The sequence below is a fragment of the Gigantopelta aegis genome, chromosome 14, assembly GCF_016097555.1.
Source record: "Gigantopelta aegis isolate Gae_Host chromosome 14, Gae_host_genome, whole genome shotgun sequence".
Taxonomy (NCBI): Eukaryota; Metazoa; Mollusca; class Gastropoda; order Neomphalida; family Peltospiridae; genus Gigantopelta; species Gigantopelta aegis.
The window spans coordinates 11771880-11794294 of NC_054712.1; the positions used below are offsets into that span (position 1 = coordinate 11771880).

General features: G+C 39.3%; 1 protein-coding gene across 5 annotated transcripts in view; it reads left to right on the forward strand.

Annotated features, from left to right (window-relative positions):
- The window catches only part of LOC121388171 (kelch-like protein 26), a 37006-nt gene extending 17209 nt beyond the window's left edge, over positions 1–19797 (forward strand). For all 5 annotated transcript variants that reach the window (XM_041519418.1, XM_041519419.1, XM_041519420.1 and 2 more), the window contains exons 2-4: positions 1765–1965; positions 9860–9984; positions 15872–19797. In XM_041519418.1, the coding sequence (XP_041375352.1) occupies positions 1790–1965; positions 9860–9984; positions 15872–17400 (1830 nt within the window). In that variant the 5' untranslated portion in view covers positions 1765–1789 and the 3' untranslated portion in view covers positions 17401–19797. The remainder of the gene's footprint in view (positions 1–1764; positions 1966–9859; positions 9985–15871) is intronic.
- The last annotated feature ends 2618 nt before the right edge of the window (positions 19798–22415 follow it).

The window sequence follows — 22415 nt, forward strand, 5'->3', positions numbered from 1 at the left end:
ACAGGTAATAAATATTGCTTAAACAATTCTGGAACAACCTTTAAATTTAAATACATGGTACCTACATGTATCATTGAAAAACCCAACAGCAACAGAATACTATATTTAGACTAATGCTAGATTCAAGCTACCAACTGCCAAAACAAAGTTCGCCAACTATCTGCTATTGCTAATCTGAGTAACCCATTAGTTGTTAATCTGAGTAACCCATTAGTTGTTAATCTGAGTAACCCATTAGTTGTTAATCTGAGTAACCCATTAGTTGTTAATCTGAGTAACTCTTGTTAATCTGAGTAACACATTAGTTGTTAATCTGAGTAACCCATTAGTTGTTAATCTGAGTAACTCTTGTTAATCTGAGTAACCCATTAGTTGTTAATCTGAGTAACTCTTGTTAATCTGAGTAACCCATTAGTTGTTAATCTGAGTAACCCGTTAGTTGTTAATCTGAGTAACCCGTTAGTTGTTAATCTGAGTAACCCATTAGTTGTTAATCTGAGTAACCCATTGGTTGTTAATCTGAGTAACTCTTGTTAATCTGAGTAACACATTAGTTGTTAATCTGAGTAACCCATTAGTTGTTAATCTGAGTAAATCTTGTTAATCTGAGTAACCCATTAGTTGTTAATCTGAGTAACTCTTGTTAATCTGAGTAACCCATTAGTTGTTAATCTGAGTAACCCGTTAGTTGTTAATCTGAGTAACCCGTTAGTTGTTAATCTGAGTAACCCGTTAGTTGTTAATCTGAGTAACCCGTTAGTTGTTAATCTGAGTAACTCTTGTTAATCTGAGTAACACATTAGTTGTTAATCTGAGTAACCCGTTAGTTGTTAATCTGAGTAACCCATTAGTTGTTAATCTGAGTAACCCGTTAGTTGTTAATCTGAGTAACCCATTAGTTGTTAATCTGAGTAACCCGTTGGTTGTTAATGAGTAACTCTTGTTAATCTGAGTAACCCGTTAGTTGTTAATCTGAGTAACCCGTTAGTTGTTAATCTGAGTAACCCGTTAGTTGTTAATCTGAGTAACCCATTAGTTGTTAATCTGAGTAACCCATTAGTTGTTAATCTGAGTAACTCTTGTTAATCTGAGTAACCCATTAGTTGTTAATCTGAGTAACTCTTGTTAATCTGAGTAACCCATTAGTTGTTAATCTGAGTAACCCATTAGTTGTTAATCTGAGTAACTCTTGTTAATCTGAGTAACCCATTAGTTGTTAATCTGAGTAACTCTTGTTAATCTGAGTAACCCATTAGTTGTTAATCTGAGTAACCCGTTAGTTGTTAATCTGAGTAACCCGTTAGTTGTTAATCTGAGTAACCCGTTAGTTGTTAATCTGAGTAACCCGTTAGTTGTTAATCTGAGTAACCCGTTAGTTGTTAATCTGAGTAACCCGTTAGTTGTTAATCTGAGTAACACATTAGTTGTTAATCTGAGTAACCCATTAGTTGTTAATCTGAGTAACACATTAGTTGTTAATCTGAGTAACCCGTTAGTTGTTAATCTGAGTAACCCGTTAGTTGTTAATCTGAGTAACACATTAGTTGTTAATCTGAGTAACCCGTTAGTTGTTAATCTGAGTAACCCAATAGTTGTTAATCTGAGTAACACATTAGTTGTTAATCTGTGTAACCCATCAGGAGTTGTGGAAATTACAATGCAACCATTGAGTTCGTCTTGACAGTTGACAGTCTGACAATAGCAAAACAATAATCTACATGTATATTTGAATGTTGACTAGTTTTTGTTTTGTTTGTCTTGCAGTCTGTGGTGACCCGACTATTTTGACATGGAAGGTCAAGGAGACTCGTTTGAGTTCAAGGCCACGAACCATGGTGACGTCTTGTTGGCCGGTCTGCGTCATCTCCGAGACAAGCAGCAGCTGTTTGACGTTGTTCTGGTGGTGGAGAAACAAAAACTGCCCGCTCACAGAGTCGTACTAGCATCATGTAGTGACTATTTCAGGTAGAGATTATGTTTGTTTGTTTTGTTTAACGACACCACTGGAGCACATTGATTAATTGATCATTGGCTATTGGATGTCAAACATTTGGTAATTCTGACACGTAGTCAGCAGAGGAAACCTGCTACATTTTCCTAATGCAGCAAGGGATCTTTTATGTTTACTTTCCCACAGACAGGAAAGCACATACCACGGCCGTTGCCCAGTTGTGATGCACTGGTTGGAATGAGAAGAAAACAATCAGTTGAATGGATTCACTGAGGTGGTTTGATCCTGTGACGCAAGCACCTCAGGCGAGCGTTCAACCAACTGAGCTAACTCCAGTCCCAGGTAGAGATTAAGTCAGTCATAGAACTAATACTTATAGAAGAGAAACGAAAACTCCCCCCTCACAGAGTCGTGTTAGCATCATGTAGCGACTATTTCAGGTATAGATTAAGTCAGTCATAGAACTAATACTTGTAGAAGAGAAACGAAAACTCCCCCCTCACAGAGTCACGTTAGCATCATGTAGCGACTATTTCAGGTAGAGATTAAGTCAGTCATAGAACTAATACTTGTAGAGGAGAAACAAAAACTCCCCCCTCACAGAGTCACGTTAGCATCATGTAGGAACTATTTCAGGTAGAGATTAAGTCAGTCATAGAACTAATACTTGTAGAGGAGAAACAAAAACTCCCCCCTCACAGAGTCATGTTAGCATCATGTAGCGACTATTTCAGGTATAGATTAAGTCAGTCATAGAACTAATACTTGTAGAGGAGAAACAAAAACCCCCCCCTCACAGAGTCACGTTAGCATCATGTAGCGACTATTTCAGGTAGAGATTAAGTCAGTCATAGAACTAATACTTGTAGAGGAGAAACAAAAACTCCCCCTCACAGAGTCACGTTAGCATCATGTAGCGACTATTTCAGGTAGAGATTAAGTCAGTCATAGAACTAATACTTGTAGAGGAGAAACAAAAACTCCCCCCTCACAGAGTCATGTTGGCATCATGTAGCGACTATTTCAGGTACCGATTAAATCTGTCATAGAACTAATACTTGTAGAGGAGAAACAAAAACTCCCCCCTCACAGAGTCACGTTGGCATCATGTGGCGACTATTTCAGGTATAGATTAAGTCAGTCATAGAACTAATACTTGTAGAGGAGAAACAAAAACTCCCCCCTCACAGAGTCACGTTAGCATCATGTAGCGACTATTTCAGGTAGAGATTAAGTCAGTCATAGAACTAATACTTGTAGAGGAGAAACAAAAACTCCCCCCTCACAGAGTCACGTTAGCATCATGTAGGGACTATTTCAGGTACCGATTAAATCTGTCATAGAACTAATACTTGTAGAGGAGAAACAAAAACTCCCCCCTCACAGAGTCACGTTAGCATCATGTAGCGACTATTTCAGGTATAGATTAAGTCAGTCATAGAACTAATACTTATAGAAGAGAAACGAAAACTCCCCCCTCACAGAGTCACGTTAGCATCATGTAGCGACTATTTCAGGTATAGATTAAGTCAGTCATAGAACTAATACTTATAGAAGAGAAACGAAAACTCCCCCCTCACAGAGTCACGTTAGCATCATGTGGCGACTATTTCAGGTAGAGATTAAGTCAGTCATAGAACTAATACTTATAGAAGAGAAACGAAAACTCCCCCCTCACACAGTCACGTTAGCATCATGTGGCGACTATTTCAGGTATAGATTAAGTCAGTCATAGAACTAATACTTATAGAAGAGAAACAAAAACTCCCCCTCACAGTCACGTTAGCATCATGTAGCGACTATTTCAGGTAGAGATTAAGTCAGTCATAGAACTAATACTTGTAGAGGAGAAACAAAAACTCCCCCCTCACAGAGTCACGTTGGCATCATGTGGCGACTATTTCAGGTATAGATTAAGTCAGTCATAGAACTAATACTTGTAGAGGAGAAACAAAAACTCCCCCCTCACAGAGTCACGTTAGCATCATGTAGCGACTATTTCAGGTAGAGATTAAGTCAGTCATAGAACTAATACTTGTAGAGGAGAAACAAAAACTCCCCCTCACAGTCATGTTAGCATCATGTAGCGACTATTTCAGGTACCGATTAAATCTGTCATAGAACTAATACTTGTAGAGGAGAAACAAAAACTCCCCCCTCACAGAGTCACGTTAGCATCATGTAGCGACTATTTCAGGTATAGATTAAGTCAGTCATAGAACTAATACTTATAGAAGAGAAACGAAAACTCCCCCCTCACAGAGTCACGTTAGCATCATGTAGCGACTATTTCAGGTATAGATTAAGTCAGTCATAGAACTAATACTTATAGAAGAGAAACGAAAACTCCCCCCTCACAGAGTCACGTTAGCATCATGTGGCGACTATTTCAGGTAGAGATTAAGTCAGTCATAGAACTAATACTTATAGAAGAGAAACAAAAACTCCCCCTCACAGTCACGTTAGCATCATGTAGCGACTATTTCAGGTAGAGATTAAGTCAGTCATAGAACTAATACTTGTAGAGGAGAAACAAAAACTCCCCCCTCACAGAGTCACGTTAGCATCATGTAGCGACTATTTCAGGTATAGATTAAGTCAGTCATAGAACTAATACTTGTAGAAGAGAAACGAAAACTCCCCCCTCACAGAGTCACGTTAGCATCATGTAGCGACTATTTCAGGTAGAGATTAAGTCAGTCATAGAACTAATACTTGTAGAGGAGAAACAAAAACTCCCCCTCACAGAGTCACGTTAGCATCATGTAGCGACTATTTCAGGTAGAGATTAAGTCAGTCATAGAACTAATACTTGTAGAGGAGAAACAAAAACTCCCCCCTCACAGAGTCATGTTAGCATCATGTAGCGACTATTTCAGGTATAGATTAAGTCAGTCATAGAACTAATACTTGTAGAGGAGAAACAAAACCCCCCCCCCCCCCTCACAGAGTCACGTTAGCATCATGTAGCGACTATTTCAGGTAGAGATTAAGTCAGTCATAGAACTAATACTTGTAGAGGAGAAACAAAAACTCCCCCTCACAGAGTCACGTTAGCATCATGTAGCGACTATTTCAGGTAGAGATTAAGTCAGTCATAGAACTAATACTTGTAGAGGAGAAACAAAAACTCCCCCCTCACAGAGTCATGTTGGCATCATGTAGCGACTATTTCAGGTACCGATTAAATCTGTCATAGAACTAATACTTGTAGAGGAGAAACAAAAACTCCCCCCTCACAGAGTCACGTTGGCATCATGTGGCGACTATTTCAGGTATAGATTAAGTCAGTCATAGAACTAATACTTGTAGAGGAGAAACAAAAACTCCCCCCTCACAGAGTCACGTTAGCATCATGTAGCGACTATTTCAGGTAGAGATTAAGTCAGTCATAGAACTAATACTTGTAGAGGAGAAACAAAAACTCCCCCCTCACAGAGTCACGTTAGCATCATGTAGGGACTATTTCAGGTACCGATTAAATCTGTCATAGAACTAATACTTGTAGAGGAGAAACAAAAACTCCCCCCTCACAGAGTCACGTTAGCATCATGTAGCGACTATTTCAGGTATAGATTAAGTCAGTCATAGAACTAATACTTATAGAAGAGAAACGAAAACTCCCCCCTCACAGAGTCACGTTAGCATCATGTAGCGACTATTTCAGGTATAGATTAAGTCAGTCATAGAACTAATACTTATAGAAGAGAAACGAAAACTCCCCCCTCACAGAGTCACGTTAGCATCATGTGGCGACTATTTCAGGTAGAGATTAAGTCAGTCATAGAACTAATACTTATAGAAGAGAAACGAAAACTCCCCCCTCACACAGTCACGTTAGCATCATGTGGCGACTATTTCAGGTATAGATTAAGTCAGTCATAGAACTAATACTTATAGAAGAGAAACAAAAACTCCCCCTCACAGTCACGTTAGCATCATGTAGCGACTATTTCAGGTAGAGATTAAGTCAGTCATAGAACTAATACTTGTAGAGGAGAAACAAAAACTCCCCCCTCACAGAGTCACGTTGGCATCATGTGGCGACTATTTCAGGTATAGATTAAGTCAGTCATAGAACTAATACTTGTAGAGGAGAAACAAAAACTCCCCCCTCACAGAGTCACGTTAGCATCATGTAGCGACTATTTCAGGTAGAGATTAAGTCAGTCATAGAACTAATACTTATAGAAGAGAAACGAAAACTCCCCCCTCACAGAGTCACGTTAGCATCATGTAGCGACTATTTCAGGTATAGATTAAGTCAGTCATAGAACTAATACTTATAGAAGAGAAACGAAAACTCCCCCCTCACAGAGTCACGTTAGCATCATGTGGCGACTATTTCAGGTAGAGATTAAGTCAGTCATAGAACTAATACTTATAGAAGAGAAACGAAAACTCCCCCCTCACACAGTCACGTTAGCATCATGTGGCGACTATTTCAGGTATAGATTAAGTCAGTCATAGAACTAATACTTATAGAAGAGAAACAAAAACTCCCCCTCACAGTCACGTTAGCATCATGTAGCGACTATTTCAGGTAGAGATTAAGTCAGTCATAGAACTAATACTTGTAGAGGAGAAACAAAAACTCCCCCCTCACAGAGTCACGTTAGCATCATGTAGCGACTATTTCAGGTATAGATTAAGTCAGTCATAGAACTAATACTTGTAGAGGAGAAACAAAAACTCCCCCCTCACAGAGTCACGTTGGCATCATGTAGCGACTATTTCAGGTACCGATTAAATCTGTCATAGAACTAATACTTGTAGAGGAGAAACAAAAACTCCCCCCTCACAGAGTCACGTTAGCATCATGTAGCGACTATTTCAGGTAGAGATTAAATCTGTCATAGAACTAATACTTGTAGAGGAGAAACAAAAACTCCCCCCTCACAGAGTCATGTTGGCATCATGTAGCGACTATTTCAGGTACCGATTAAATCTGTCATAGAACTAATACTTGTAGAGGAGAAACAAAAACTCCCCCCTCACAGAGTCACGTTGGCATCATGTGGCGACTATTTCAGGTATAGATTAAGTCAGTCATAGAACTAATACTTGTAGAGGAGAAACAAAAACTCCCCCCTCACAGAGTCACGTTAGCATCATGTGGCGACTATTTCAGGTATAGATTAAGTCAGTCATAGAACTAATACTTATAGAAGGAGAAACAAAAACTCCCCCTCACAGAGTCACGTTAGCATCATGTAGCGACTATTTCAGGTATAGATTAAGTCAGTCATAGAACTAATACTTGTAGAAGAGAAACAAAAACTCCCCCCTCACAGAGTCACGTTAGCATCATGTAGCGACTATTTCAGGTATAGATTAAGTCAGTCATAGAACTAATACTTATAGAAGAGAAACGAAAACTCCCCCCTCACAGAGTCACGTTAGCATCATGTGGCGACTATTTCAGGTAGAGATTAAGTCAGTCATAGAACTAATACTTATAGAAGAGAAACGAAAACTCCCCCCTCACACAGTCACGTTAGCATCATGTGGCGACTATTTCAGGTATAGATTAAGTCAGTCATAGAACTAATACTTGTAGAGGAGAAACAAAAACTCCCCCCTCACAGAGTCATGTTGGCATCATGTAACGACTATTTCAGGTACCGATTAAATCTGTCATAGAACTAATACTTGTAGAGGAGAAACAAAAACTCCCCCCTCACAGAGTCACGTTGGCATCATGTGGCGACTATTTCAGGTATAGATTAAGTCAGTCATAGAACTAATACTTGTAGAGGAGAAACAAAAACTCCCCCCTCACAGAGTCACGTTAGCATCATGTAGCGACTATTTCAGGTAGAGATTAAGTCAGTCATAGAACTAATACTTGTAGAGGAGAAACAAAAACTCCCCCCTCACAGAGTCACGTTAGCATCATGTAGGGACTATTTCAGGTACCGATTAAATCTGTCATAGAACTAATACTTGTAGAGGAGAAACAAAAACTCCCCCCTCACAGAGTCACGTTAGCATCATGTAGCGACTATTTCAGGTATAGATTAAGTCAGTCATAGAACTAATACTTATAGAAGAGAAACGAAAACTCCCCCCTCACAGAGTCACGTTAGCATCATGTAGCGACTATTTCAGGTATAGATTAAGTCAGTCATAGAACTAATACTTATAGAAGAGAAACGAAAACTCCCCCCTCACAGAGTCACGTTAGCATCATGTGGCGACTATTTCAGGTAGAGATTAAGTCAGTCATAGAACTAATACTTATAGAAGAGAAACGAAAACTCCCCCCTCACACAGTCACGTTAGCATCATGTGGCGACTATTTCAGGTATAGATTAAGTCAGTCATAGAACTAATACTTATAGAAGAGAAACAAAAACTCCCCCTCACAGTCACGTTAGCATCATGTAGCGACTATTTCAGGTAGAGATTAAGTCAGTCATAGAACTAATACTTGTAGAGGAGAAACAAAAACTCCCCCCTCACAGAGTCACGTTGGCATCATGTGGCGACTATTTCAGGTATAGATTAAGTCAGTCATAGAACTAATACTTGTAGAGGAGAAACAAAAACTCCCCCCTCACATAGTCACGTTAGCATCATGTAGCGACTATTTCAGGTAGAGATTAAGTCAGTCATAGAACTAATACTTGTAGAGGAGAAACAAAAACTCCCCCTCACAGTCATGTTAGCATCATGTAGCGACTATTTCAGGTACCGATTAAATCTGTCATAGAACTAATACTTGTAGAGGAGAAACAAAAACTCCCCCCTCACAGAGTCACGTTAGCATCATGTAGCGACTATTTCAGGTATAGATTAAGTCAGTCATAGAACTAATACTTATAGAAGAGAAACGAAAACTCCCCCCTCACAGAGTCACGTTAGCATCATGTAGCGACTATTTCAGGTATAGATTAAGTCAGTCATAGAACTAATACTTATAGAAGAGAAACGAAAACTCCCCCCTCACAGAGTCACGTTAGCATCATGTGGCGACTATTTCAGGTAGAGATTAAGTCAGTCATAGAACTAATACTTATAGAAGAGAAACGAAAACTCCCCCCTCACACAGTCACGTTAGCATCATGTGGCGACTATTTCAGGTAGAGATTAAGTCAGTCATAGAACTAATACATAGAACTAATACTTATAGAAGGAGAAACAAAAACTCCCCCCTCACAGAGTCACGTTAGCATCATGTAGCGACTATTTCAGGTATAGATTAAGTCAGTCATAGAACTAATACTTGTAGAGGAGAAACAAAAACTCCCCCCTCACAGAGTCACGTTGGCATCATGTAGCGACTATTTCAGGTACCGATTAAATCTGTCATAGAACTAATACTTGTAGAGGAGAAACAAAAACTCCCCCCTCACAGAGTCACGTTAGCATCATGTAGCGACTATTTCAGGTAGAGATTAAATCTGTCATAGAACTAATACTTGTAGAGGAGAAACAAAAACTCCCCCCTCACAGAGTCACGTTAGCATCATGTAGCGACTATTTCAGGTAGACATTAAATCTGTCATTCTGATGGTGGAGAAACAAAACCCCCAAGTTCTATGATTTGTAGTGGACCCGAACCCGCCCTCCCTCCCAGCTCACAGAGTTGTACTGATATCATGTACCCGGTAGTGACTATTTGAGAATTTCAGATAAAATTAAATCAGTCTAACAAAACAATACAATTTTTGTGTGCAATTTAGAAAACAATTGCCTCAGAAATAAATAACTTATAGTAAATTCTATAGTATTGAAAAAGGTGTTCCCTGTGGGATGGACTATAGATAAAAATCAGTATGATTATTGTGTATAAAACTTGTTAAGACTTTGATTATGAGCAATAGCCGATTCAGATTAAAATATGTGTTGCTATGGTGACCATCTTACATGTAGTCAAATGTGAGGGTAATTGTCTTTTTTTAGAGCGATGTTCACAGACGGTCTGAAGGAATGTCACCAGGAGGAGATCGTACTGAGCGGGGTCACGGCGAAGGGAATGGCCAACCTTGTGGACTTCGCGTACACCTCGAAAAGCAACATAGACTGTGGTTAGTTTCATCTAGACCAGGTCACCTTAATACATAGCTTTGTTAAGATATACAGGATATATACCCAGGATAGCAACCGTAATAGCTAAATCATCAACATATCTAACATATGTGCCCAGGATAGTAACCTTAATAGCTACATAGTTAAGATATCTGAGAATGTGTCCAGGATAATAACCTTAATAGAATGAATGAATGAATGTTTAACGACACCCCAGCATGAAAAAATACATACGCTATTCGGTGTCAAACTATGGTAATGGAAACAAATAAAGTGATGATCAACATCAATATAAAAATTCAAGATTTAAATAAAAACACAGTGTAAAGAACTGTGCAAAAATACAAATATCACAGATAGATACTTACTTTTACTCAAAATTTCAATTTTGTGCTGTATTGGCCATTCTCAAACCACAGTGAGGTTACAGCAGTGGCAAGGGTAACCTTAATAGCTACATGGTTAAGATATCTGAGATATGTTCCCAGGATAGTAACCTTAATAGCTACATCGTTAAGATATCTGATATGTGTCCAGGATAGTAACCTTAATAGCTACATCGTTAAGATATCTCAGATATGTGCCCAGGATAGTAACCTTAATAGCTACATCGTTAAGATATCTCAGATATGTGCCCAGGATAGTAACCTTAATAGCTAAATCATTAAGATATCTCAGATATGTGCCCAGGATAGTAACCTTAATAGCTACATTGTTAAGATATCTTGGATAGTTTGTTTTGTTTAACAACAACAGTAGAGCACATTGATTTGTTAATCATCGGCTGTTGGATGTCAAACATTTGGTAATTTTGACATATAGTTTTAGAGAAGAAACCCACTACATTTTTTCCATTAGTAGCAAAGGATCTTTTACCGTATATACACCATCCCACTGACAGAATAGCACATACCATTGCCTTTGATATACCAGTTGTGATGCACTGGCTAGACCCAGGATAGTATGCTTGAATCTTAATAGACAACTATATTGTTAAGATACATGTATCTATATGCCCAAAATTGTATGCTTGAATCTTAATAGCTACATTGTTAAGATATCTAAGATATGTGCCCATGACAGTATGCTTGAACCGTAACAGACAACTACATAAGATATCTATTTACCCAGGACAGTATGCTTGAACCTTAATAGCTACATTGTTAACGTATCTACGATATGTGCCCATGATAGTATGCTTGAACCGTAGTAGCTACATTGTTAAGATATCTAAGATATGTCCCCAGGACAGTATGCTTGAACCGTAACAGACAACTACATAAGATATCTATTTACCCAGGACAGTATGCTTGAACCTTAATAGCTACATTGTTAACGTATCTACGATATGTGCCCATGATAGTATGCTTGAACCGTAGTAGCTACATTGTTAAGATGTGATAGGTCCCCAGGACAGTATGCTTGAACCGTAACAGACAACTACATAAGATATCTATTTACCCAGGACAGTATGCTTGAACCGTAATAGCTACATTGTTAATGTATCTACGATATGTGCCCATGATAGTATGCTTGAACCGTAGTAGCTACATTGTTAAGATATCTAAGATATGTCCCCAGGACAGTATGCTTGAACCGTAACAGACAACTACATAAGATATCAATTTACCCAGGACAGTATGCTTGAACCTTAATAGCTACATTGTTAACGTATCTACGATATGTGCCCATGATAGTATGCTTGAACCGTAGTAGCTACATTGTTAAGATATCTAAGATATGTCCCCATGACAGTATGCTTGAACCGTAACAGACAACTACATAAGATATCTATTTACCCAGGACAGTATGCTTGAACCTTAATAGCTACATTGTTAACGTATCTACGATATGTGTCCATGATAGTATGCTTGAACCGTAGTAGCTACATTGTTAAGATGTGATAGGTCCCCAGGACAGTATGCTTGAACCGTAACAGACAACTACATAAGATATCTATTTACCCAGGACAGTATGCTTGAACCTTAATAGCTACATTGTTAACGTATCTACGATATGTGCCCATGATAGTATGCTTGAACCGTAGTAGCTACATTGTTAAGATGTGATAGGTCCCCAGGACAGTATGCTTGAACCGTAACAGACAACTACATAAGATATCTATTTACCCAGGACAGTATGCTTGAACCTTAATAGCTACATTGTTAACGTATCTACGATATGTGCCCATGATAGTATGCTTGAACCGTAGTAGCTACATTGTTAAGATATATGTGCCCAGATATGTGTTAAGATATCTAAGATATGCCCAGGACCATTTGCTTGAACCTAATTAATAGCTACATTGTTAAGATATATGTGCCCAGAACAGTATGCTTGAATCTTAATAATAACATTGTTAAGATATAGAAGTGCCCAGAACAGTATGCTTGAACCTTAATAGACAGTTACATTGTTAAGATATCCAAGATATGTGCTCAGGACAGTATGCTTGAATCTTAAAAGCTACATTGTTAAGATATATATGTGCCCAGGACAGTATGCTTGAACCTAATTAATAGCTACATTGTTAAGCAATTTAAGATATGTGGCCAGGACAGTATACCTGAACCGTAACAGACAGTAATCACAAAGAACTGACCATACCCACATGTAGGTGAAAATAATGTGAACCGACTGCTGGTTATCTAAGGCTTTGATATATTGTCCTCTGTACCATCTACTACATGTGCATGTCACGGAGACCATTTGTTTTTCTTCTATTTTATATATGCTCTTTTACATGCTAGCACTGGCAGTGAGGTACATGTAGCATACATCCTCATTCATTGGACAAGGGGAAAGAACTCTTTACACTTTAATTATTAATGGGATACAAAAGATCACTTTTAAGATCTGAATGACAGAATCATTAACATTCATTTGAACTAATGTTTGTGCTTATATCCAATTAAGGTTCAAACAGGCTGTCCTGGGCACACACCTCAGCTATCTGGGCTGTCTGTCCAGGACAGTGGGTTAGTGGTCAGCAGTTAATGAGAGAGAAGAGGGTGTAGTGGTCGTACACCTACCCATACCCATTAAGTCGATAAACTTGCTCTAGATGGAAGCCAGTATCGAGGTGCGAACCGAACACCTACCAGCTGTATGTCCGATGTCTTAACCACAACACCACCGAGACCGGTGAATCATTGACATGTTCAAGCTTGTGTCTCAGCACCAGATAAAGAGTCCAAAGAATGGGATCTAGCTCAGTCAGCAAAGTGTTTACCCGAGTTGTTTGAGTTTGAGGTTCAAACCCCCATGGTGGACCTATTTTCTGATTGGAATTTTTTTCCTGTCCCAACCAATGCACCGCGACTGGTATGTTAAAGGACATGGTATATGCAGTCCTGTCTGTCGGTAAAGTGCACATAAAAGATCTCTCGTTGTTATGAAAAAAACAAATTAAGTTCCCTCTGAAAACTATAACATCCTATAGCCAATGATTAATTAATCAATGTGCTCTAGTTGTCTCATTAAACAAAACAAACTTTACCGTACATTATTAAATCTGAATGACAGTACCATAGACATTTTCAAGCTCACATCTCTGCATCAGACAAGAGTCCAAATGATGTTTTAACAAAGCTGTGATAGTATGCACTCGTAAATCATTGCATCTTTCTGGTGGCAGCAGGTTCCTTCTCTTTCTTTGTTGACCAAGTGTAAAAATAATCCATATGTTAGACTAGGGATGGATTCAGGATTTTATAAAGGTGTTGGTGGGGGGCACAATATTCTAAAAAGGTCAAGATAGAGTTTCCAGAAGGCAAATGACGTAAGCTTTCGAAGGCAGTAGAGCTGGGCGGTATTGAAGTATGAGGTTCAGTATCGATATTGGTATTTTTGGGTAATTTACCTCCGTATCGGTACGGTATTCCGTATTGACACAATACCGATACTGATACTGATATTGAGCAGTATTTCGGTATACTCGGCTTTAAATGCATACCTGAGTTAAAGCTCGCACGCTAATTTCATCTAAAAAATTCCATACACAAGGCTCTCATCTGATTTATACTTGACGCATTTTGCTTTCATCAGATATATTGTTAGTGCTTTACTAAATGGCGGTAACATTTTTCAATATCGAAATTTCGGTATTTAGAAATTTGCTTGGTACGGTAAATCGATGTTGACATGATACCAATACCGGACGATATATACAGTATATACGGTATACTGCCCAGCTCTAGAAGGCAGGGAAGGAAGGAAATGTTTTATTTAATGATGCACTCAACACATTTTATTTATGGTTATATGGCGTCAGTCTTATGGTTAAGGACCACACAGATATTGAGAGAGGAAACCCGCTGTCGCCACTTCATGGGCTACTCTTTTCGATTAGCATCAAGGGATCTTTTATATGCATTATCCCAAAGACAGGATAATACATACCACTGCCTTTGTTACACCAGTTATGGAGCACTGGCTGGCACCACCGACGGGAGAAGGCAGGAAGGTCCAAAAGAATGCTCCCCAGGAAAGGTTTGAAGTAAAGATGCTCAAAGAGACATTTTCAGGGCAACTAAGTATTGTTTTGCTACTGTTCTGTTTGGAACATATTGTGTGATAGAAATCTGTGCAGTTGGAAAATCAGTTTATATGTTGCCAGACGACCAGTTGCAAATATGTCCCTATACTGTATTTTGTGGATGATGAATTAAAAAGAAAAAGTAATTGAAACGGGCACTTCAGACGGGCGGGGTGTATGTCATGGAATCATCTGGATCTGATACATCAAATAACTGTGCGTTGAAATGTGCCGAGGTGTCGTTAAATAAGCATTCCTTTCCTTTCCATGAATTGCTTTTCTCAGTCCCAGAAAATACAGTGCCAAATTTACAAAGCCTGTTTTCCTTAGACACAGGTACCGGCCTCGGTGGCGTTGTGGCAGGCCATCGGTCTACAGGCTGGTAGGTACTGGGTTCGGATCCCAGTCGAGGCATGGGATTTTTAATCCAAATACCGACTCCAAACCCTGAGTGAGTGCTCCGCAAGGCTCAATGGGTAGGTGTAAACCACTTGCACCGACCAGTGATCCATAACTGGTTCAACAAAGGCCATGGTTTGTGCTATCCTGCCTGTGGGAAGCGCAAATAAAAGATCCCTTGCTGCTAATCGGAAGAGTAGCCCATGTAGTGGCGACAGCAGGTTTCCTCTCAGAATATGTGTGGTCATTAACCATATGTCTGACGCCATATAACCGTAAATAAAATGTGTTGAGTGCGTCGTTAAATAAAACATTTCTTTCTTTCTTTCTATTCGTTTTGTATTGCCACGCAGTATAGTTTAGACTAGGTACTGCTCTGCATTATTTATGTCTATGTTCCCTTCCTCCAAGGTCTATATTCTGTCAAATCTCTCTCTCTCTCTCTCTCTCTCTCTCTCTCTCTCTCTCTCTCTCTCTCTCTATATATATATATATATATACTGAACAAAAAAAGAAACTTCCGATTTGTACATATAGTATGTGTTGTGTTAAAGAATTCATTGTGTAATGAAATTATATCTCTCTTTAGACGCAGGTGTTTAAGCATTGTTAATGTACGTAGTTACACGAGTGTATGACAAAAACAGATTTCGTAAGTTCGGCCCATTTTGTTTACTTTTTGTGCCATGAGTATGGACTTTAAACCTGACTCCAAACTGAAACAAAACTTAAGCTGTCTATCCTAGTTTTCAAGATAATACTTTTCTTGTAAAGTAATTTTAAGCTACTGCAAATACCAGAATGACCAGAAGCACGATGGATTTGCCAAAAGTGGTAATTTTACCAAAAGGTGTAAGTAATTTGCAAGATGTACTGCCCAAGAATAGGGTCAACAGCTGTAAAGCATGAGAGCATTTCTCTTTAACATTTTGTTTTCTTTATTGTTTCAGACAGCGTTGTTGATGTGCTCGGGGCAGCAAGTCACATCCAGATTCTGCCTGTGATCGCTGCCTGTGAGGACTACCTCAAGAAACATCTGTCTCTCGACAACTGCGTTGACATCGCCAATGTCGCAGAGCTGTACACACTGAAACCACTGGAGCAGTTTGTCTTCCAGTTCATGTGTAAGAACTGGCACGAGTTCTGCAGCTGTCATGATTTCCACAGACTCCGAAAGTCACAACTTCTGAAGCTGCTCAAGTCTGGATTTCCAGTCGACTGCAGTGAACTGGACATTTTTCTGTCCATTCTTAACTGGGTTGACCATGACGTTGAGGACAGGCACGATTGCACGTTACAAGTATTGGACAAAGTATTATTTGAAAATATTTCTCTTCAGGAACTTCAGTCCGTCTGCCATAATTCCGTGTTCAAAGACATTTGCTCAAAAGTACCAGGTCTTTCAAAACTGATAAACTCATTCATCAACACAACTGAATGTACAAAAGATTGCGAAGCCAGAGTCCCTGGCAGCATCACATGTCCTAACTTATGCAAATGTATAGCGAGAAAAAGTGTTCCAGGAATAGGAAATCTCAGGGGCTTCCAACAGACTGTGTTAGTAGCAGGTGGATTCAGCAATGAGACGGGAATGACCAGCAGTGTCTGGTATCTGGACCAGAGTAGCTCGCTACTGAAACATCTGACCAAGATCCCCCATGTTGACCAATGTAACTTTGGCATGGCTGCCCACAACAACAAGCTCTACGTGATCGGAGGATGCTTCAACGACCAGATGCAGGAGATCGTCCATCCGTTTGGATTCTGCTACGACCCGGCGGAGGACAGCTGGAAGAGCATCGCCCAAATGACTCTCGAGCGATGTCGCTTTGTGCTAGGGGTAGCAGACGGCTACCTGTACGCCGTTGGAGGCGATCCCCATGCCTCCGATATCCAGATGGAAGGAGCTCCTTGCGAGCGGTACGACCCCCGCACGGACCGGTGGGAGGAAATCGAACCGTTGCCCGGTGGCAGGACACAGCATGCTGGAACAACGCTTGACAACCGCCTATACATCTGCGGCGGTTTCCAAGAAGACGAAGGCGTTCTCGATGACCTGTGGTGTTTCAATGCCGACAGCAACCAGTGGGAGAGAGGTTCGTCTCTGCTCGTTCCCAGAGCCGACCACGCCATGTTTACACACGGCAACAAGATTTACGTGATCGGGGGATGGTACTATGACCCCAACACACGACAGCGGGTCATGGCCTCATCCATCGACTGCTACGACGTGGACAGAATGACGTGGGAAACGGTGGGGTCGCTAAATGAGTCGAGACTGTATGCTACCTACACTCTGCTCAACAACGTGATCCATGTGGTTGGTGGCTGGAGGAATGGAAAATATCGCCAGAAGTGCAGGAGTATTGACAAGTTTGACCTCGACACACGCCGGTGGACTAAAGACCAAGACCAAGATTTGGAACTGTGGGAACACAATACGTGTTGTCTGTACCTCCCTAAGTCCCTCAGCTATTAACCTAGTGCTATGCTAATACCTTTAATGACATGCTAATTTATTATATTTTAAAACATGAAGCTACCACGTTGAATTAACCACAGATTTGTTATTCTGCAACAGTGACACCCATTCCAGCATTGTAATACGGTCAGTTACTTAATCCTCTTCGTGTGAGGTCACACATAAGGCCGACACTAAAGCACGCCAATGTTGTCTGTCCGTTGCAGACTTCGTCACCTGGGGTCCATTTCACTAAACATCGTGAGTTTACGTCTGCTACTAGCATTGGGCACTAGCCCTAACTCCACTCAAGATCTTTCATCTCCCGGTCAGTTAGCATGTGGTAAATACAATGGGGAGAGTCAGGCTTTATAATAAAACGTGTTTGTCTTCCAAGTGACATAATAGTATTTAGAACTGAGCATCCTTACTACTAATATTACTACTAATAAGTAAACAATTTCCAGTATATTGTTGCCTGTAGCATACACCTGGAAATTAATTAAGCACCGCCAAGTTTTGATCCTGTAGCTTATAACTGACAAGTAATTGTGAACAATTCGTTGGTACAAAACACTGGAATTAACGTTCTGTGTGTACAGATGATATTGGAAACCAGGCGCGGATGCAGGATTTCTGAAAGGGGGAGGGGGAATCCAAATGTGATGACAGGGCTAGCCCTGGGTTGCTATTTTTGTTCGCTGATGACTTATCTCTCCTTTAATATAATTACGTTTCCGCGTAAAGGTTATGGTCGGTTTTCAAAAGGGGGTGCGGGGGGTCCAGACCCCCCCCCCCAATCCGCTACTGGAAACGATCGACAGCAAGTAGAGCTGGGCGGTATTGAAATTTCGAGTTTCGGTATCAGTATCGGTATTTTGGGGGTAATTTAACTCAGTATCGGTACGGTATTGGGTATTGATATAATGCCTATACCGATACCAATATCGAGCGATATTTTCGGTATACTCGGCTTTAACCGAGTTCAGACTCGCCCGCTAATTTCATCTAAATAAAATTAAATTCCATACACAATGCCCTTATTTCTCTCGTCTTTTCAGCTATTTTGTGTTCGTCAGATATATCGTTAGTGGCGTAAAACATTTTTCAATACTGGAATTTCGGTATTTTGATATTTGCCCTGTACGGTAAATCGGTATTGACATGATGCCGATACCGAACGGTATATACGGTATACCGCCCAGCTCAAACAACAAGTGGCACTGTCGTTATACTACTATTGTAATGTATTCTAGTGAAATAATAATAATATAAAAAAGACTGTGTACCTTATGTATGGTAATTAACTATGGAGTCGAAATCACACTAATGTGCTCAGTGGCGGATCCAGAAAATCAATTTGGGGGGGGGGGCAGTGACATGAGGTGGAATGCCAAGGGAACTTTGGGGGAGGTTCGGAGGGGGATCGTAAAAATATGAAAATTAATATATAATAAAATTATAACTATCGCAAAATTTGGGGGGGGGCGAGCCCCTGCCTCCCCACCCCACCCCCATCTAGATCCGCCTCGTGATTAATTTATTCATGCCATCTCAGTAAATTCACAGTAGATATAGAATATGTAAAAAGTCTGAATATTAGGTTTAAACCACGTCGGCACGGACGGTTACTTTTAGGCGCCTTTTTGGTTGCTACGTTATACAAAAGAAGTCATTTCAAGTGGTGCTTAATTAAATTCCAGTTATATATTATACTGATCCAGTTATATATTATACTGATTCAGTTATATATGATACTGATCCAGTTATATATTATACTGATCCAGTTATATATTATACTGATCCAGTTATATATTATACTGATTCACACATTGTCAAGTAATTTTCTCAGTTAATACAATAAAAGGGAGAAACGTGCAGGTGTAACTGGATGTTTTCGCACATTTTAATGGCGACAACTCTTGGATAACTGCATGTGATTAATTCATATAAATATAATGAATTTGTTTTGTTATTAAGTTTTACTCGGGTGTTTTTAAGATGTTTATAAAAGTCTGCACATAATCGCGTCCGTTGTTGTAATCCTCTGTTATGGGGATATATAATTTAATTGCAGGCTATCTACCTCAGCTTTAAACTAGTAATTAGTTCTATCCAGTATTGGTCTTAAGTCCAATTTTCGTTCCTGTTACAACACAACCAATCAACGTTTCAACCTTTCGATAAATTCGTCCCAATAAATCTTGTCCCAAGAACCTTAAACCCATTTCTCTCGCAGATACCGTAATCCCACGGTTTCCATTAATTTTTGTGCATACACTATTTTTGATTTTGTTTCAGATTTCATATTTTATTGATTTAATTTGTCAGCATAGTACTTAATATAGCTTTGTCATTTAACTATTACTATTGTATTCTGTTTTACTATTTAGTGCAATAAAGTAGAAAAGTAATTTTGTTTTGTTTTGCAGTTGTTTTGTTAAATATGAACGAGGATAATGAGCAAGAGTATAGGCGTACGGGCTCCTATTTTAATTTTTATTATTTTTATTATTATTATTTTTTTAGGAGGGGGAGGCTGGTTTGTTTCGAAATTAAAAGAAAATGCCCGAATCTAGATGACATTTATTCATATTAGCATTACTACCAAACAGCTATATAGGATTGCAAACGAATCACTGCGCATTTTCACATTTGGAAGCTAATTTGATAGTAAAATACGCATTTTGTTCCTAAATCTGATGCCACAGAGCTTTAGTTTGATTATTCTCGAGTCCAGTGTGTATGTAATGTTTTAACATGCTCATATACCACAGAGGTTTCGAGTATGTCTGTCCCAGGGTTCGGCCTCTGAGAGGCCAGGGGCCCAACCCGGGGCAGATCGAGTCCAGTCATGACATCAAAACTTACATGTTGTTAACCAGTACCAACGCTACAGGAAGAAACCCGACGACCTTATGTAAAACGAACCTGCGCTGTACTTTCTTGTGGTGACGTGTAGGGGCGTCGGGTTTTTTTCGTGAAGCGTTGGTACTGGTTAACAACTCTAGTAAACATTGAGGGACCCACCATTAATGGCATTAACAAATAATTAGATAAACGTCTATTGACCTTTACATATCTGAAGGCTATTCAGGTATAATATTTCTGGAGTAGAGAAGAATATGTTTTTAAAATTGGCCAACCTAACTGAAATGAATTTTTATTTTATTTTATTAAAACGGTGAGAAAAATATCATCTTTGACATATACATGTATTTGCAAAATAAGAACAACCAAAGAGACCCAGGCCCGTAGGCAGCTAATTTAGCGAGGGGCATCAAAATGTCATGTAGACAGAACTCATCAAACGCGAGCGCCGAAGGCGCGGAGCCGTAGACAGGGGCAGGGTGGGGTGTGTGTGTTCCCCATATATATATATAAGTTATTAAAAGTTTATATATATATATATATATATATATATATATATAGGGAGAGAGAGAGAGAGAGAGAGAGAGAGAGAGAGAGAGAGAGAGAGAGAGAGAGAGAGAGAGAGAGAGAGAGAGAGAGAGAGAGCGAGCGAGCGAGCCAGCCTCTGGATTCCTAATACACATGTATATGATATTGACGATACCGAAACACACGAGGGTAATAATCTCTTTATCATATAATCTCAAGCTTAATACAACGTGTTTTTGTAAACTATACACGCAACTTTAATTCCAGTCCGCCATTACTAGATATTAAAATGACGTAAGAATATGTGGCGTGGTGTCTTTTTGAATGGATGTCCTTACATCAAAATAAACTAGTGCATAACGTTTTTTTTGTGGTTTTCTGAACGCTAGACAGCTTTCAGTGTAAAATTGCTATTGAAATGTTTTTATTTGATGACTATGAATGCATACGTCAATTGTCAATAAAGATGTTATATTTTGTTGGGTACCCAGCCATGTTGGCATTAAAGGGACATTCCTGAGTTTGCTGCAAGCTCTGTCGTCCAAGACAGAGGCTTTCTCTAAAAATGTATGCTTATATAGTCTACTTGGAATCTTCCATGGGTAAGTCGGGTTATTTCATTTATTGACTAATCAGAATTGGACTAGTCCAACTGGTTAACCAATAGGATTGTAGGGGAGTTGGAAGAGTCCATTATTAATTCTAATAGAATATCATACTATATTGAAATAACGAACATGGAACATAATCTCAGAACATCAAACAATATCTAAGAATTTAGAATCAATCAAAGAAACAATGAACACCAAGTCGGAGTTGTAATGAAAGAATACCAAGAAATTCTACTAACTAAACTCAATGTTCAACTACCAGTTCGTTGTTCCACAAACTCTAACTATGTTCACCTAAAATTCATGCACCTCCTTGGATTCGATCCTACAACCTCTCACACACTAATAAGATGTAAATATTATTGTCTCAAGAAAGTAAACATCTTACAAGAAGTAAATATTTATTTCTTGAAGACAATAACAATCTTGACCTTGAAGAAAATTGTCTTAAGACAAATGTCTAAGACAATTAGGGGTGATAAGCGCGTTAGGGGCCTAAGCCCCCGGGCCACCCCATTTTTTAGGAAATAAAATGAAAATTAACCTAGTACAAATATTAGAACGATCAGAAACACGTTTAATATACAGCCACTAATATTCTAAACAAGAAAATATATTTAATATGTAAGTTTAATCGTATACATATTTTATTAGTCAATAACATCTTAAAACATTGCAGCAAACTCGGGAATGTCCCTTTAACCAATATATTTTTTTGACTTGGCAAGGTGATTGGGACGGTGCGGCTGAGAACAAGCTTCATTCTGTCAAGCCAGTCCTGGGAGAGTGGCAGTCATCATACAGACGATGCAGGAAGGATGAAGTGGTCTTGTGCTGTGCCGGCATCGGCCATACATATTTAACGCATTCATTTATTTTACAGAAAGACCCCGCTCCTCAGTGTGAACATTGTCATTGTACACTTACTGTGCGCCACATTTTGGTGAAGTATGATCATCTCAAGCCGACGAGAAATGATATACTTGGGAACAGAAATGTTTTGGAATCTTTTAAATTCCATCC